Source organism: Microcaecilia unicolor, chromosome 3 (genome assembly GCF_901765095.1).
Source record: "Microcaecilia unicolor chromosome 3, aMicUni1.1, whole genome shotgun sequence".
Taxonomy (NCBI): Eukaryota; Metazoa; Chordata; class Amphibia; order Gymnophiona; family Siphonopidae; genus Microcaecilia; species Microcaecilia unicolor.
Window position 1 is genome coordinate 215,322,538 of NC_044033.1, and position 19,506 is coordinate 215,342,043.

Genomic DNA, 19,506 nt, shown 5'->3' on the forward strand with positions numbered 1-19,506 from the left:
GGTGCAGCCATGGGAGGGGCATGGATGGGTCAGAGATGTTCCAAAACTTTAGGAGCAGTTTAATAGAATTTGTGGTTTGCGCATCCAACTTAGACACCAGGTTTCAGCAGGTCTAAGCCCTTGCATCCAAAATTAGGCACAGGAATACGTGTTAAGGACTAGATTCTATGGATCACGCTTTAAAAAAAAAAAAAATCAGTGCCGAAACAAAATACGCCTAGGCATATTCTATAAAGTATGCCTAAATTTAGAAAAAGCCTAAATTTCCACAAGGTTTATAGAATATACTGAATGCCCATCCGTGCGACTAAATTTAGTCAAAGGCAGTTATGCCAAGTAAAATGCAGATGCCTAAATTAGGCGCAAATTAGGTGTATTCTACAACAATGCGTATAGATTTTAGAAATGCCCGCAACCCATCCATTCCACACCCCCTTTTCAGCTATGCACCTCAGAATTTATGCACATCACATTAGAGAATACGTTTAGACAGTTCTGCACGTAAACTCTAATTAATGCCAATTAGTGTCAATAATTGATTAAGTGGCAATTATCGGCGCCGATTGGCTTGTTAACTAAGTTGCAAGTGCAAATCCAGAATACAACTGCATTTGCGCGTGTAACTTAAGTCACGCTATATAGAATCTGGGGGAAAACATCATTCTGTAAAGGGCCTTTTCTAGAGAACTAGTTTAGCGCCTCAACTTCAGCCCCATGTGTCAGTGACGGGTGTATAAGCTGCTTCTCCTGCCTCCCTCCTCTGCGAAAAGTATACTAGTTCATGCCTGCTCAAAGCCAGTTATGACGGCACATCTACTAGGGCCCAACAGCACATACAGGATGTTCCAGTTACTGCAGAAAGGTGGTTTGCGACGGTAATGTCACAAGTGTTAAGATGCCTTTCACGCACGTGATGTCATTCGTGCTTGTCTCTCTTCCTGGAGATGCTTTGTGAGTTCAAAAGCAGCAGGGCAGCAGCTTAGAAAGGTTCAGAAGATGTTTTATTCAAATTCAACAATATAAAAGGTGATTCCAGGTGAAAAAAATATCCAGACTTCTCCAAAAAGATATCACTTAGCCCTAGCGTCTGCATCGGGGGCAAATTATATATTTATTGTGCGCACATTGCCAGGAGCTGAAAAAGGTTTTTTTTTTCCCCAGTAACACTACAGTATTTCACAGGGCTCTGAACGGTGGATCGATTGTCTGAATCACAATTATATGATTTGCCCCTGATGCAGGCGCCAGGGTCTGGATGTTTCACACCTGGCACCACCTTTTATACTGAAGAATTTGAATAAAGCATCTTTTGAGCTTTTTTAAGCTGCTGCCCTGCTGCTTTTTATCTGCACATATTTGCGACTGGTGATGGTCTCGCCTTTTGTTGTGGATGCTTTGTAAAGGTTGGTTACTGGGACTCATTTACTCTTCCCTTCCATTCAGTGGCTATGGAGAAAAAAAGTTTAGTAAATGGTGCTGCTTGGCCATTTGGGATCTTTCAAAACCATGGCCAACAGAATAGTGATGGCAGTGGCAACCTCCCCCCCCCCTTCCCTACATAGGCTCAATTACTCATTCAGTGCAGGTTAGGAACTGGAAATGGAACAGGGGATTTTTAAGGTACGGGACTGGATGGGCTCAAGTAAAGCATCACTTTCTTCAGACTCATTTTAGACCAGTGTTTCTCCAGTCAGCACTGAAGAACCCCCCCCCCCCAAAAAAAAAAAACCAAAAAAAAAAAAACAATCTGGTTTTCTGAATATTCACAACAAATACAAATAAGATATATCTGCATGAAAATCTCATGCATATTCCATATTCAGGGCTGGCTTGGAGAAGATTAATTGAAACGTTGCACTCGTCTTTCCCTCATTCCTCCATTAACAGTTCAGTTACTGCATCCTCCTATGTTTCTATTGCAGGCCTCACTTAGATCTGCCTGCCATGGCTGCTATCTTCCACTTTGCACAGTGAGAATAATGTCTCCCCCCCCCCTGCAATGTGGGGTGGAAGCAGAGAGAAGATAGTTCACATCTTGATGATTTAAGAAGGGATCATGTGTTTCATTTCAGTTTTACTTCTGGTGATTATAACAACTGTTCAAAGTTAGTCAAGTGGCTAGCAGCAGAATTGTGCAGCAGTGTACAGGACAGATAAAGCAGTCCAGGAAAATACATACAGAGCCCCTCTGACTCAAGTGCATTGAGCAGTTAACACAGCACTTTAACTCTGTTAACAGCTGATGTAGAATGGGGCAGGGTATGGGCGGGGACTAGGCCTTACACTTCCTGTACAGTACTACATATTCTAGGTTGCCGAACTTTAGGTGTGCAGACCAGATAAGCGCGTAAATTAGTTAAAGCCAATAAAGATCAATTATTGGCGTTAACAGGCACAGATTTGGACTTACGAGTGCATCTCTTATGCGCTACTCTGTAACGCCACATGCTCAAAGTGTCTCGTGCGTAACCCAAAAGGAGGAGCACGGGGGGGGGGGGGGGGGGGGGGGGGGGGCGAGGATCATTCCAAAAACATTTAGGCTTAGTATTACAGAATACAGGGGCTGTGCGCCTGAACTTACACCAGGTTTCTGCAGACGGAAGCCCCGGCGCACCCCAAGCTGGGTGTGGGAACTGACGCTAAGCTTGGTTCTATAAAGCGCCCTTTACAGAATATGAGTTTAGCGCGGATCTTTCTGATGCCGGTTAATGAATGCGGCTCTGTTAATTAAAGAAGAACAGAGTGGTTACCACCAGCTCAGAAAAAGGCAATAACTGCATTCAGTTAACATGTGATACGTCTCCTCATTAGCTGTACGGGAAAATGCTGAGCAGATCTCCAACACTTAACAGAGGCTATGCACTTACTGTGTGTTAATTCTGGCCAATAATGCATGGGAAATGCAAAATTTTAATACAGAAAGGGGGGAGGGGGTGCCAGTGTTCAGGCCCTCAACTCACCACTAAGACTGATAGCAGTTCAGCCACAGTGACAGGAAATCTAAATCTAAAAGAGAACTAAATATCTAAACTGAGATTCAAGATGGTCACCTTAAAGTGACAAGATCTCTAAGCTTGTGTCTGGCCCAATCCCTCCAGTCCCCTAGAGGAGGCAGGTTCTGTTTCACTGGGTTTTCCCTAGTCCAAGCGATAACAGGAACTCTAATCCTGTGTTCCAATCCCGTCCCCAGTACCCTAGATCAGTGGTTTTCAACCCAGTCCTCAGGGATCTCAAGGCCAGTTGGGTTTTCAGGATATGCACAATGAATACGCATAAGAGAGATTTGCATGCACTGCTGTCCTGGTATGCAAATCTCTCTCATGTATATTCATTGCGCATATCCTGAAACCCCGGCAGGCCAGGTGGTCCCTGAGAACTGGGTTGAAAACCACTGTCTTAGACTGTCTTTTTGCACCCATCTGCTCAGTCTTCCAATGCTCAGTGCCTTAGAGGTAAACAAGCTCTGCCTCATCTGAGCCCATCCAATCTTATCTCTCTGACCTAGAGACAGAAGCAGAGGAAAGGTGAAAAGGGAAGCTGCTGCCATCACAAAACAAGGGATGAGTCAAGATAAAAAATGAAAAACAGTGGAAGTTAAAACTTTCAGCAAATTCATTCATGAAGACACAAGGAGGGATGAAACATTACAAATCTCCCCTTCCTGCACTAACATCCATCCTTTATCAGGGAATGCACTTGAATGCCATACACAAATGAGAAGTCCACCTCTCGGAGGTAGGAGACATTTTGACTTGGAATGGAGAATGATCAACGTCCTTAAGTGGCACTAGCTCCAGGAGGGGTCATACCCTGTCCAGTTCCGAGGGGGTGCTAGGTATACACGGCGGCTGCGGAAGAGGAAAGTGACCACACCACGGTAGCCGGCTCGGGGCACACCTGCCTTGAGGTCGTCCATGGCGCCCAGCGCCTTAGCAAAAGCCTTGAAGGCCTCACGGGTAGAGTACTGCACTCGGACAGCCCCCAGTGCCCGTCGTTGGTTACCCTGCAGTTCTTCAACCCGCAACTCAGGAGCACCATAGACCTCCTCCAGGAAGGTCCTTTCAAAGCTCTCCTTAATGAGGTAGGTCAGGTTCAGCTCAGTGAAAGGCACAAAGCGGTCATTGAGTTTGATAAACTTCAGGTGCTGGTCAAAGAACTGCCCATGGCTGACACCCTTACGGCCAAAGGTCATAGTTCGGGAAATCTCTGGACGGATACATGCTCGCTCCTTGCGCTGATCCGGATGGCGCATCCAGTCATCCCAGAATGCCTTGGGCCACTTGGGCTCCAACTCATCCCAGAGTTCAGCCAAGAGCAACCACCCAAGTCCTGGGAAGAAGTCTGTGCGGTACAAGGTTTCAGGATGTTTGCTGTCTACCATTTGCTCCTTGCCATTGTCATTCCAGGCTGATACACACCACAGTGTCTTGTCCTCCATAAGCAATGGAAATGTGGCCTGAAAGTACTCAAAGAAGTCCGGCGCCACTTCCAAGTCATCTTCCACCACAATGGCTGCCCGGTATTTGAGGACACGGAAGACCTGACCCAGTGCCCAATGGTAATGCCGGGATATCTTGTAGTAGCCCTGAAACTTCCGGTGGTCAGGGGGCACAGGGATCTCATTTAGATTGGGCTGCTTGATGTGAACGACTTCACTGCCATAGGAGGCAATGACCTGTGCTGTTTCCTGGTGACCACAGTCCTGACTGACTACAATTGGGAAGCGCTCCTTGGAGGGCCGGTACTGGATGAGCTTGTCCAGGCAGCGACGCACTGTGCTACGATCACAAGCAATCACCAGTACTGGGATCAGTGGCTCTGCTGGGCTGGGCTCCCCCCTTTCTCTGGAGGGTGGGTTGAGGGAAGGTGGAGGAGGAGGGAGCGTAACTTGTTTCTTCCGCTGACGGCTCCAGACTGCACTGTACTCCCGGATCTGTTGCAGGAGAGCCTTCTGGTGCTCCAGCTCATCTTCTGCGTCCTGAGCCAGCTTCATCACCTCATAGGTTAGGTTACTGGTCATGTCTGGAGTTGGCCGAGTCCAGAGGAAGAGGAGGATGAGGGCATTCCAGGCCACAAAGAGCACCACGCCCCAGAGGACAACGTTGCTCTTCCTCAACATCCTTTGGGGGGCCTGTCCGTCTGTCTCTCACGCACACCCTCAGCTAGGAGTTGGGGAGGCGACTTCACTCCATAGCCATCAGCCTAGGGATAAAAATAAATTAGTTGTAAAATAGAGACAAAGGAGAGAACAAGATTTCTTCGACAGACAGGATGCCCACAACAGAAACAGACAATAACAACAGATAAACTTCAGAATCTACTCTTTGGGATACTGTAAGGTACTTGTGACCTGGATTGGCCACTGTGGGACTTGATGGACCTTTTTCCTGACTCAGTATGTGAGTTCTTATGTTGTTCTCTGTTGCACTACTGCAGATCTCAAATTTCCTCAACTTTCCTACCACCAAGAACCCTTTGCACCTATACCAGGATTCACCCCTCACTCTCCAAACAGTTCCTTTGATAATTCCATGCACCATAGACCCCTTCTATGAAGAAATATGTCCTCAAAGTACTTGAGTCTATTTCTGTGGCCTCAGACTGTGACCATCTTTTTAATGGACCCCAGTTTCCTCCTGCTCATTTGGGCTACCACATCAACTGAAACATAGGCTTTGTTCCAGCAGCATAAATCTTTATTTACAGCTACTCAGGGATTCAGGAGTGGAGACTAGCCTAATGGTTAGAGTAAGAGGGCTGAGAACCAGGGAATTAAGGGTTCAGATTTCACTCTGGCTCCTTGTCATCACTGGGCTATCACCTCACCCTCCACTGCCTCAAGAAGAGACAGACTATAAGCCCCCTGAGGACAGAGAAATACCAATTTGAAGTTTAATGTAACTTGTCTTGAACTACTACTGAAAAAGCATGAGCTAAATCCTAAATCCTGTTTCCTGACCCTCCCCAACTTTAGTCCATTCACGGCAATGACCATCCTCAGACAAGGGTCATGCAAAACTCTAAGCATATTCTAAATACCACATGTAAATCTATGCGCAGTATTTAGAATACGCTTAGGCGTAGTTCATGCAATTAAATCTATGTGCGTCTATTTACGCCAATGAAAAGCTGGTGTAAATCCCTGCGCGTACATTTACGTGCACTGGCCCATATTTTATAACAACGCACATAGATTTTGGAGTGCTCACAAAACATTAATTTCCAAGCCCTAAAGCACACTCCTTTTTGCCTGCATGCACTAAAATTTAGGGGCATTACATTACAGAATACACTTAGCAATGTACGTGCGTAAATTCTAATTTTTGCCAGTGTTTGTTATTGCTTGTTAAGAGCTGTTAACAACGCTTAAAACCATGTTAAAACAATTAATCTACAAACATATTGTAGAATACGCCTAGATTTACATGCATAACCGCGCGCACTTCTAGGCGTGCTATATAGAATCCAGGGGTGAATGTGGAATATTTGTGATTTTTGTGACTGGTAGAGGTCTCTATGTAAGAACAATCCTTTTAAACTATCACTGTGTGAATGTTTCAGCAATCTGCTCATTTTTCAAATTAAACATACATGGAGGGGCATAATCAAACGGGGCCGCCCATTGATAAGACGGCCATCTCCAATGATGGCCCCGTTAAGCGGTGTACCCGACTGTATTATCGAAACAAGATGGCTGGCCATCTTTCGTTTTGATAATATGGTGGGGCCGGCCAAATCTCAACATTTGGGCCGCCCTTAGAGATCGCCAGTGTTAGAGATGGCTGCCATTGGTTTTTGCTGATAATGGAAACTAATGGCGGCCATCTCAAACCCGGCCAAATCCAAGCCATTTGATCATGGCAGAAGCCAGCATTTGTAGTGCACTGGTCCTCCTCACATGCCAGGACACCAACCAGGCACCCTAGGGGGCATTGCAGTGGACTTCACAAATTAATCCCAGGTGCACAGCTCCCTTACCTTGTGTGCTGAGCCCCCCAAAACGCACTACCCACAACTGTACAACACTACCATAGCCCTTAAAGGGTAACGGGGGGGGGGGGGGGCACCTAGATGTGGGTACAGTGGGTTTCGGGTGGGTTTTGGAGGGCTCCCATTTACCACCACAAGTGTAACAGGTGGGGGTGGGGGATGGGCCTGAGTCCGTCTGCCTGAAGTGCACTGCAGTACCCACTAAAAACTGCTCCAGGGACCTGCATAGTGCTGTGACGGAGCTGGGTATGACATTTGAGGCTGGCATAGAGGCTGGCAAAAAAATGTTTTTTACTTTTTTTGGGGGGTGGGAGGGGGTTGGTGACCACTGGAGGAGTAAGGGGAGGTCATCCCCGATTCCCTCCGGTGGTCATCTGGTCACTTCGGGCACCTCTTTGAGGATTGGTCGTGAACAAAAAGGGACCAAGTAAAGTCGGTCAAATGCTCGTCAGGGACAACCTTCTTTTTTCCATTATCGGCCGAGGCTGGCCATCTCTTAACCATGCCCCCGTCCCGCCCCCTTGAACTTTGGCCGGCCCTGTGACGGAAAGCAGTTGAAGCCGGCCAAAATCGACTTTCGATTATACTGTTGGCTGGCCTTAGGAGAAGGCCGGCCATCTCCCGATTTGTGTCAGAAGATCGCCGCCCTTCTCCTTCGAAAATATTGTGGATTAAAAACTGGTTGAAGGATAGGAAACAGAGAGTGGGGTTAAATGGGCAGTATTCACAATGGAGAAGGGTAGTTAGTGGGGTTCCTCAGGGGTCTGTGCTAGGACCGCTGCTTTTTAATATATTTATAAATGATTTAGAGCTGGGAGTAACTAGCGAGGTAATTAAATTTGCTGATGACAAAGTTATTCAAAGTCGTTAACTTGCAACAGGATTGTGAAAAATTTACAAGAGGACCTTACGAGACTGGGAGACTGGGCGGCTAAATGGCAGATGACGTTTAATGTGAGCAAGTGCAAGGTGATGCATGTGGGAAAAAAGAACCCGAATTATAGCTACGTCATGCAAGGTTCCACGTTAGGAGTTATGGACCAAGAAAGGGATCTGGGTGTCGTCGTCGTCGATAACACACTGAAACCTTCTGCTCAGTGTGCTACTGCGGCTAGGAAAGCGAATAGAATGTTGGGTATTATTAGGAAAGGTATGGAAAACAGGTGTGAGGATGTTATAATGCCGTTGTATCGCTCCATGGTGCGACCGCACCTTGAGTATTGTGTTCAATTCTGGTCGCCGCATCTCAAGAAAGATATAGTAGAATTGGAAAAGGTGCAGCGAAGGGCGACTAAAATAATAGCGGGGATGGGACGACTTCCCTATGAAGAAAGACTAAGGAGGCTAGGGCTATTCAGCTTGGAGAAGACACGGCTGAGGGGAGACATGATAAAGGTATATAAAATAATGAGTGGAGTGGAACAGGTGGATGTGAAGCATCTGTTCACGCTTTCCAAAAATACTAGGACTAGGGGGCATGCGATTAAACTACTACTACTACTATTTAGCACTTCTATAGCGCTACAAGGCATACGCTACAGTGTAGTAAATTTAAAACAAATCGGAGAAAATTTTTCTTCACCCAACGTGTAATTAAACTCTGGAATTCATTGCCGGAAAATGTGGTGAAGGCGGTTAGCTTAGCAGAGTTTAAAAGGGGGTTGGACGGTTTCCTAAAGGACAAGTCCATAAACCGCTACTAAACGGACTTGGAAAAATCCAAAGTCCCAGGAATAACATGTATAGAATGTTTGTACGTTTGGGAAGCTTGCCAGGTGCCCTTGGCCTGGATTGGCCGCTGTCGTGGACAAGATGCTGGGCTCGATGGACCCTTGGTCTTTTCCCAGTATGGCATTACTTATGTACTTAGGATGGTGTCATGAAAAAATGGGACCCCCAACATTTTTCCACACAATACAAAAACAAATGTAGTAGTATTATTAAAAAAACTAGCAAAAAAGGCCCGTTTCTGACAAATGAAACGGGCGCTAGCAAGGTTTTCCTCGGAGTTTGTACGTTTGACAGAGTGTGTGTGAGAGTGATTGTGTGAGAGAGAGAGTGGATGTGCGTGTGTGTGTGTGACAGAGAAAGTGAGACTGGGTGCGAGTGTGTCTGTGAGAGTGTGCGCGCCATGGGCCCCCTTCCTCCCAGTTCCAGGGTCGTCCCCTCCCTCCCTCCAGGGTCGTCCAACCCCTCCCTCCAAGCTCCAGAGTCATCCCCTCCCTTCCTCCGAGCTCCAGGGTCATCCCCCCCTCCCTCCCTCCGAGCTCCAGGGTTGTCCTCCCCCTCCCTCCGCGCACCAGGGTCATCCCCTCCCTCCCTCTGAGTGCCAGGGTCGTCCCCCTCCCTCCCTCCCTCCGAGTTCCAGGGGACCGAGTTTCAGGTTTCCCCCTCCCTCCAAGTTTCGGATTCCCCCCACCCTCCCTCCCTCCGAGTTTCGGGTTCCCCCCGCTCTCCCTCCGAGTTTCAGGGTCTGCCCTCCCTCCCAGTTCCAGGATCATCGTCGTCCCTCCCTTCCAGTTCCAGTACCCCTCCCTCCGAATTTTAGAAGTCATCTTCACTTACCAAGTTGGGGTTACGGCGGCCGTCAGCAGCGGTAAAAGATGTGTGGGCTTGGCCCTTCTCTCTCTCTCAGTCTGGTCCCGCCCTCATTTCCTGTTTCCGCAAGGGTGGGACCAGAGCTGAGAGAGAGAGAAGGGCTGAGCATGCACGCCTTTTACCGCTGCTGCCGTCCACCGTAAACCCGATTTGGTAAGTGAAGATGACTTTTAAAATTCGGAGGGAGGGGGCCTGGAACTGGAAGGGATGGAGGGGGAAGGGAGGGACGACACCCTCATGCGTGTGACGTTGCGTTCCTTTGCCTGGCAACTCTTCAGCGTTCCCTTCCAGTGATTGGTCACTGCTGGTTGTGACGAACCAGGAAGCACGCAAACTTCAGGACAGGAGATGGATACAGGAGGCAGCATGAACCCTTCAAACCCTTCACAGCCACGGAGTCAGCTTCACAACATTGGAGGTGCTTTTTATTACAGTAGATTATTCCTATTATTGACAGCTGTTACTGCAAGATGCTGTAAAAACTGGACGATCCCAGATTTCAAAATGATGCCATTCAGGAAGTGACCATTAAGATCCATTTTTGCAAAATGGCATTTAGCAAAGAAGATAGTTGTGATTAAATTTTTTTTTTTTAATTTCCATGAAGTCTTTATTGATTATTAGTACACAGAATCTGAAACATATTACAACATGAGTATAGTATTACATGTCAATTGTGCAGAACATAGGTCTCCAGAAGCATAGCACGTAAATAATACAAAGAGTAGTAAAAGTCTCATGCTATACCAAAAGAAAACTTCTTACTGTGGTAAAATACCTAGAGAATTATTCAGAATAACCAGTTCAGAACTTCAACTTTTTTAATAAATTTTTGTATATGAAATCCCACTTCCATATCACTCTTGTCACTCGGAACCCCAACCCACCCCACCCCTCCCTCCCCCCTCCCACCCTTCGGGCACCACCATAACATAGGTCATCAGACAAATTACACGTGAAGGAGAAAGGAATCCCAGGTCAAGTGCCATCTACCCAGTTGATTGTGCCGTTCCGCTAGGAGTCTCTCCATCTCGCAGATATGCCTCAATTTTTGAATCCACCTAGTAATCGGTGGAGCTGTGGGCTGCTTCCAATGAGCAGCAATTGTAACTCTCGCTGCACTTATGGCCTGTCTCAAGAAAATTTGCTGGGTGTGGGAGAGACCTGCAGCTAGAGCAGAAAATAGGAAAAGAGTCGGGCTCCAAGGTATTAGGCTCCCCGTCCACCTCTGCAACCTGCTACGAACCGCTCTCCAGTAGGCCTTAACCTTCCTGCATGTCCACCAAATGTGTCCCGCTGTGCCCTGCACCCCACATCCCCTCCAGCACAGCCCCGTCAATGCGGGATAAATACGCTGAAGACGTTTGGGCGTCAGGTACCAACGGTACAATACCTTTACCGCATTCTCCTTAAAGGGCACATGAGACGACACTCCCATCACAGCCCGCTCTAATTTTTCCCACCCTGCCTCCCCCAACTCCATGCCCAGCTCCCTCTGCCAACTCTTCCTGTGAAGTATATATGTCGGGGATTGCCTGTTGATAATGTGGTAGAGGCGCGATACCAACCCACTTGTCTTAGGTGGGCCTTCACAGATGGTTTCTAGTGCTGTTTGTTCCCTGGCCACTACCTCCCGAACTGCCCTTGTCTTAAGAAAAGAGGCTAATTGAAGATAGGCGTATTGGTCTGACCCCACTATCGGGAACTTCTCACGGGCCTCAGTGTACGACAGTGATTTCTCCCCATCAAACAGTTGACCCCACATTCGTAAGCCTCCAGTGTACCATCTTGTGAACACTCCTTTTATCATTCCGGGGTAAAACAATGGGTTGTGAGCTATGGGAGACAGACGAGATAGTGTAGTACGTCGATGGGGAAACAGACTGTCCCAATTTAAGAGAGTGACATATATAGAAGGACAGAGTCCTGCCTCCAAAGATCTATGCGAGCCTGGGATCCACATAAGGGCCTCCAGCGGCCTCTCACCCAAGGTGTATTGTTCAAGCTGCACCCATTGCCGATCCGGATAGTCCTGAAACCATTCCACTGCCGCGCGTGCCTGAACCGCTCTATAGTACCAAGCCAGGTTGGGTACTCCCAGCCCTCCTCTCGTTCTGTCCTGGTATAGGACCGAGCGTGCCAGACGCGGTCGTTTTCCCGCCCAAATAAAATGCATGATACGATCCTGTAATGATGATGATAAGAATTTACGGGGCATTTTGATTAGGAGAGCCTGAAAGAGGTAGAGCAGGCGCGGCAGAACATTCATCTTTACTGCCGCTATTCGGCCGAACCAGGAAAGATCAAGATCACCCCATTTTCCCAAGTCCTCGATGAGCGCCCCTGCCAAGCCCCTATAGTTAATTGAGAAAAGATCTGAGAGGTCTGCCGACAAGTTTACTCCCAGGTAACGAAGATTCCCATTGGTCCACCTAAAGGCATAGGAGGACCCCAGCGTTCCCACGAGCTCCTCTGGAAGGGTCACGTTCAGAACTTCAGATTTGGACATATTGACTTTAAATCCCGACACATTAGAGTATTCCTCTATCTCTTTCAAAAGCCCAGGGAAGGTGGTCAAGGGATTAGTGACAAACAATAATACATCATCCGCAAAAAGGGATAGTTTATGATTTCTCCCACCAATAGAAAGTCCTGGATTAGTTCTAAGCCTGGTTGCAAAGGGCTCCATAACCATGGCAAAGAGCAGGGGGGGACAAGGGGCAGCCCTGTCTAGTGCCCCAGTGTAAAGGGATCATTGCTGAGTTACCCCCGTTTACTCGAACACAGGCTTTAGGAGCGCTGTAGAATGCTTGAATCCACCCACTAAACTGCGGTCCTATCCCAAAGGCCTCCATCACTTTATACATAAAGGGCCAGTGAACCCGGTCGAAGGCCTTTTCAGCGTCCAGACTAAGGAGACAGAGAGGCCTCTTCATTCTTTTGGCCAAGTATATTAAATCGACCACTCGCCTAGTATTGTCTGTTGCTTTTCTATATGGAACAAATCCCACCTGGTCAGGGTGGATAACAGCTGGGAGCAGTGGTGCCAGACGGTTGGCCAAAACTTTAGCTAAAATTTTAACATCGGCGTTCAAGACGGATATTGGACGGAAGGACCCACATTCTGTATGATCTTTATTCGGTTTAGGCAATACCGCAATCCAGGCTTCCAACATGGAATTAGGCAACGACTCCCCTTTCCCAATCATGTTAAACAAATCCGCGAACAGCGGGGCCAATTCGGGGGCGAATTTCTTATAGAATTCGTTAGGTAAGCCATCTAACCCTGGTAATTTACATGAGGGCAAGTGTTGTATAGCTTTTTGTATCTCAACTGGGGTAACTGGTGCATCAAGGGCGGTCCTCTGTTGGATATTTAGGGACGCTAAGTCACTCTCAGCTAAGTAGTCTAAAATAGTGTCCTCAGAAGCATTAATCTCCTGTGCATATAGCTCCTGGTAAAATTCGCTAAAACGCCTCCGTATGGACTCAGAGGTATTCAGCAAGTTGCCCCTCTTGTCCCTAATGTGGGTGACTGTTCGATCTACTTTTCGCCTGCGTAACTTTATAGCCAGGAGGCGTCCTGCTTTATTGGTAAATTCGTATGTTCGAACTTTATTTCTAGATTGTAACCAAGTTAATTGTTCGGAGTAGATAGAGTCCAGCTGGAGCCTTTGCCCCGCGCAGCTCCTCCAAAATTGCAGAGGAGCCACCTGATTTGTGCTGCGCCTCCAAGATCCGTATCTTTTCCATGCACTGCGCCAGCTGGGCCCTACGAACCCTCGCACGCCTACTAGCTATCTGTATAAAGTAACCTCTAGAGACTGCCTTCATGGCATCCCATACAACACTGAGGGGTGGGCCCGATTCTATATTAAGCTCCAAGTATTCCTTCAGGACCCTCCTACAACCCTCCACCACCTCCTTCTCCTGTAGTAATTCTGTGTTAAGCATCCATTTTTTATCTTTGACCTCTGCTCTAATGGTCGGCAAAGTGACCCAGACTGGGGCATGGTCAGAGATTGTTGCATTACCGATTCCTGCTGTCGGGCCTCTCTCAACTAGTGTAACGTCAAGAAAAAGATAATCGATGCGTGAGTACGACTTATGTACAGGAGAGAAAAAGGTATAATCCCTAATTGTCGTATGACCCAGCCTCCAGACGTCCAAAGTCCCCAGTGAGTTGACCAGAGAGTTCAGTGCCAAAGAATCCTTAGAGATCGGATGTTGAGGTCTCCCGGACCTATCCAACACATGATCCATAACTTCATTAAAATCACCCCCCATGATCAGAGAACCCCAGGTAAATGTAGCTAGTATGTTCTTCACTTTGGTGTAGAATGCCCCCTGTTGTTCATTAGGTGCGTATAAGGTTGCAAGAGTGAGTTCTGTGTGGTCTAGGACAATTTGCAGGAACAAAAAACGCCCTCCCGGGTCTCGTTTGACACTCAGTATTTGGGCTGTTATAGATTTATGGAACAGCACTGCCACACCACGCTTTTTGGAACCATCAGCGGAGGAGGCAAAAAAAGCACTAGGGTAATCTGGATGGGAGAGGAGTCGCTCATGTACCCTGCGGAGATGGGTCTCCTGTAGGAGGACAATATGCGGCCTTAGCTGTTGTAACTCCCTGAACAACTTCTGCCGTTTTTGAGGCATGTTCAGGCCCTTCACATTATATGATAAAATTTTTAAGTCTGTAGTCATGCCTGGGACAATATATCAGCTTTCTCCCCCATTATATAGGGTCCATCTAATTCACATATTTGTGCTCCCCTATACCAGTGGTGCCCCCAACCCACACATTCCCCCCTCCCCCCTATTGTTAACCCCCCCCCCCTCTCCCTTACCCACTGCATCCCCCCCTGTCTAACACCAACCACTGGGCACATGTCCCAATAGTGGGATGTGAGAAGGTAACACACCAGCACGTAGGCAGCCCAGCCCGCCCCGCCCCCCCCCCCCCCCCCCCCGAATTGCTTCACAGCATCACCAGGAGCCTTTACCCTAGTAAACTTTCCACATTTGCACAACTACAAACTTAGCCCCCCCCCCACCATCCCCTTAAACTACCCCTTCATACATCGCTTATAACTTTACAACATCATAAACAATATTCCACACTGCTGTAGTTACCATATCCTCTGTTAATTAAGAGACATCAGTTCCTTTGTAAAAAAAAAAAAAAGGGATAACAGTTAAACCTGAAACAGAGCTTGATTTTGGATACTGTCTACAGATTTACCAATCATGAGGTCAATATCAGCCAGTGACCCTCTGGCCAGCTCCTTAGATAGGACCTTGAATAAAGTATAACGTCCAGGCTGCTCTATCCGATCAGGTTTCTTCCACGGCTGCTTTTCTTTTTGGGTTATTCCATTTAGGTGTTGCAGGGACCTGTTGCCATTTTTGAAGCCTGGCCTTTGTAGCTGACGCTAATTCACCTGGAAGTTTGCTCTTTTGCACCACTCCCGCTTCAAGCAGGGATGTCCAGGTTTCGGTCAGCGATGTAACTCTCATTTTAGCACCCTGTAATGTATAATTCAGGGAAAAAGGAAAGCCCCATCTGTATGTTATCTGCTCCTTAGTTAGAATGTCCAGAGCCGGTTTCATGAGGCGTCTCTGTTGTAAGGTGAACTGCGAGAGATCTTGGTACACTGTTATTTTGGCCCCGCCATATTACAAATTGGGCTTTTTCCTGGCACAGTTAAGCAGTTGTTCTTTCACTTCATATCGGTGGAACCGGGTGATGATGTCCCGTGTTCTATTGTCCTGCCGCTGGCCCAGTGTTCTGTGTGCTCTGTCTATCTCGATCTTCACCGCTTCGGCCTCAGTCCCCAGCAGGGTGGTACACAGTGTTTGTACAATCAACAGGACATCCTCGGTCTCACCTCCCTCGGGGACTCCACGGAATCTGAGATTATTCCTCCTTCCCCTATTTTCAAGGTCGTCAAGTTTATATGTAAGTTCTATATTCTTTTGGTCTAACGCTTGAAGGTGGGTCTCGTGCGTTAGCAGGGATTCAGATTGTTCTTCCAGCTTTGTTTCCGCTTCTTCTACTCTGTTCCCCAACTCGCGGAGGTCAGAGCTTAGGGTCTCCATCCGGTCCAGAATCTCGTCCTTCGACTTTTTTATATCCACTTGTATACCGGACAGTATCTGGCGAAGTTCGCCTGAGATTCCTTTTTTTGCAGGCGGTTTTCGCGATTCCGCCAACGACAGCGCAGAGTCAGAATCCGAAGGGGAAACCGGCGCCATTACCTCGTGGCGTTTCGCGGTTTTGCTCATCCCGCCGCCAGCGGACTTCTCTGAGTCTTTAGCTCGCGCCGAGGACGCTTTGCTCATCCCGCTGATGATGAGGAACAATGTGGAACAGTGCAGGCAGTTCCAAAAGGGCTGGTGATTGCTTCTTATTGCTTATTTTTATTATCGAGGAGTAGGAGTTAGAGCGCTAGGCAGCCATCTTTAGCGGTGACGTCACTTCCTCCCGTGATTAAATTTTTGTGACAAAATAAGGCATATGGCACAAAGCGTTTGTTAAGAAGTTTTCTAACAGAGGTTGGACTAATGCATTTTCAAAGGTCATTAGACAATCGCAAAGTATTCTGAAACTATGCTATTTATATGATTCTTATATTCCTCTAAGTTCAAAAGAGATTCTATTGGGCTCATTTTCGAAAGAGAAGGACGCCCATCTTTCAACATAAATCGAAAGATTGGCGTCCTCCTCACAAGGTTGTCCAAATAATCGAAAGCCGATTTTGGACGTCCCCAACTGCTTTCCATCGCTGGGACGGCCAAAGTTGAAGGGGACGTATCGGAGGAATAGCGAAGGCGGGACTTGGGCATGCCTAACACTAGGATGCTCTCGACCTATAATAGAAAGAAACAAGGATGTCCCTGACGAACACTTGGACGACTTTATCTGGTCATGTTTTTCTTACGACCAAGGCACAAAAAGGTGCCCAAATTGACCAGATGACCACCGGAGAGAATCGGTGATGACTTCCCCTTACTCCCCCAGTGGTCACTAACCCCCTCCCAACCTCAAAAAACATCTTTACAAATATTGGCTGCCAGCCTCAGATGTCATACTCAGGTCCACCACAGCAGTATGCAGGTGCCTGGAGCAGTTTTAGTGGGTGCAGTGCACTTCAGGCAGGGGACCCAGGCCCATCCCCTTCCCTACCTGTTACGTTTGTGGAGGAAACAGCGAGCCCTCCAAAACCCACCAGAAACTCACTGTACCCACATCTAGGTGTCCTCCTTCACCTGTAAGGGCTATGGTAGTGGTGTAGTTGTGGGTAGTGGGTTTGGGGGCTCAGCACACAAAGCAAGGGAGCTATGTACCTGGGATGAATTTATGAAGTCTACTGCAGTGCCCCCTAGGGTGCACGGCTGGTGTCCTGGCATGTCAGGGGGACCAGTGCACTACAAATGCTGGCTCCTCCCATGACCAAATGGCTTGCATTTGGTCGTTTCTGACATGGACTTCCTTGGTTTTGATTATCGCCGAAAATCAGAAACGACCAAGTCTAGGGACGACCAAATTTCAGGATTTGGATGTCCCTGACCGTACTATCGAAACGACAGATGGACGTCCATCTTGTTTCGAAAATACAGGTTTCCCCTCCCCTGGATCAGGACGTTTTGCGAGGACGTTCTCATCAAAACTTGGACGTCCCTTTCAAAAATGCCCCTCTAAGTGGATTACAAACAATAAGTCCTTCTTTGGGAGAACTTACAATTGCATATCTAATAAACTAAAACTCAAAGAAAAAAATATCCATCTCTCTCATCAAATGCATATCTAAAACATTAATTACAGTTGCATATCTAATACATTGAAACTAAAAAGGATGGACCTCTCTCATCAAATAAACTAAAACTAAAAAACATCTTTCTCATCGAACAAAAAGACTTAACACTTTCCTGAAGGAATAAATTGTTATTTTCCAAATTTCTAAAGGCAGTTAGTTCCAAAGCCTAACTCCCTGATGTAAAAAGGAACGCTCTAGCATGGATATCTTCTGAACACCCTTAAAGGATGGATAGTTTAATTTCAAACAGCGTTCCATTCTACCTGAGGAAAAAGATGATGGGAAATCCAAATAATTAATCAGTCTACCAGATCCAGCACCATACAGCATTTCGTACATTATACGTGTTTGCTTAAACTTCAATCAGAAGCCAATGTAGTTCCTTCAACAGTGAGGGTGCTCTTTCATACTTTTCCAGGATGTAAATCAATCTTGCTGCTGTATTCTGCAGAAATTGAAGTTTTTGTAACAATTTTTTCGTAAGCCCCCCAAATAGTGAGTTAAAATAATGTAAGTATGGTTTTCAGGATCGCCTGTGCCACTGTTCTAAAGTTATCCGGGTGTAATTTAGGTCAAATTGCTCTCAGCTGCAGAAATCGGAAAAATAATTTTTTAGATAAAGCCTTCACATGTAATTCAAAAGTTGAGGCTGAATCAATTATGATACTAACACTTTTGAGTGATCCTCAATCATTAGCTTCTCACTTGTACCCAGTTTCAAACACTTAGCTGTCAGCTTCTCATAATCTCCAAATCAAACAACCTTAGTCTTCAGTCTACTCAATTTCAGAAAGTTAGCATTAGCCAATTATCAGTTTTGATGACAAATCTCCCTCAAGAAAGTCATAGTATCTTCACATTTTTCTCGAACTTCACAGAGAAAAAAAATATCATCTGCATATGAGTAGACCAATACCCCCAAGGCGGACAGCACTATTCCCATCGTACTTAAATCAATGTTGAACAAGGAAGTGACAACGGTGAACCTTGAGGGACTCCGCAATCTGCATGCCATATCTTAGAATCTTTTGTTACACTGTACATTCTCCTCTGTAAAAACTCACTAAACCATTTTAAAACACCACCATTCACTCCAATCTAAGCCTATTCAATAGCTGATCATGGTTCACTGCATCAAAGGCAGCTGATATATCAAACTGTAGCATTCCCATTTGCTTTCCCTTACTAAGAGCCAGTCTGATTTCAGTTACCATTTCCAGCAACAAAGTTTCACTACTATGTAGTGGTCTGAAACCGTGTTGTGAAATATGAAGAATGTCAAAATTTGAAGAACGTAAGGTGACCTGATTTTCCGGACACTGTACATATGGGACAACATTCAAACAGTTATATGTTTACCTGCTGCCAGTGAATGCATAACTCCACTATCTCTAGATTTTCAGCCACAGTATGGGTAACAGCAGGATGTAAACCTATCTAACTGCTTCATCATTACCTGTGTAGTTGAGTTAGGGTGAAACAAGGGAAGCAACACAAAGTTACCCTTATAGTAGTTATATTCAGCTGCTATATGTACATAAGTACATAAACATTGCTATACTGGGATAGACCAAAGGTCCATCGAGTCCTGTATCCTGTTTCCAACCATGGCCAATCCTGGTCACAAGAACTTGGCAGGATCCCAAAAGAGTAACAGATTTCATGCTGCTTATCACTGGAATAAACAATGGATTTTCTCCAAAAGTCCAAACTTTTGATAAAGGTTTATGGACTTTTCTTCCAGGAACTTGTCCAAACCCTTTAAAAACCCTACTACGCTAACCGCTTTTAACATATTCTCTGGCAAGGAATTCCACAGCTTAAATATACATCAAGGGCTAAATTCAGTAAATGATGCCCAAATTTGGGTGCTGAAAAGAAATGAGCGCCGGTTGCTATTCTATAAATGGCGCTCCGAGTTGGGTGGTTTTTTTTTATAGAATACCATATAGCATCACGATCCACACCCAATTTTGGGCATGAATATTTACACCAATTGAAACACGTATAAATCCTCATGCCTAAATTGTAGGAATGACTCTGACCCGCCCGTGCACCTCCAGTGTGCGCATTATTCCAAATTGTTGCCAATTAGCAT

The 19,506-nt window shown here is 46.5% G+C and overlaps 1 protein-coding gene across 1 annotated transcript; it reads right to left on the minus strand.

Annotated features, from left to right (window-relative positions):
• Window positions 1–1,753: 1,753 nt before the first annotated feature.
• Window positions 1,754–5,200, minus strand: LOC115466303 (alpha-1,3-mannosyl-glycoprotein 2-beta-N-acetylglucosaminyltransferase-like). The gene has a single exon (XM_030197468.1). The coding sequence runs from the start codon at window positions 5,117–5,119 to the stop codon at window positions 3,788–3,790; it is 1,332 nt and encodes a 443-aa protein (XP_030053328.1). The 5' UTR covers window positions 5,120–5,200; the 3' UTR covers window positions 1,754–3,787.
• Between the last annotated feature and the right edge of the window lie 14,306 nt (window positions 5,201–19,506).

Coding starts and splice junctions, on each gene's coding strand:
- LOC115466303 (XM_030197468.1), bottom strand. CDS start 5,119: ATGTTGAGGAAGAGCAACGTTGTCCTCTGGGGCGTGGTGCTCTTTGTG.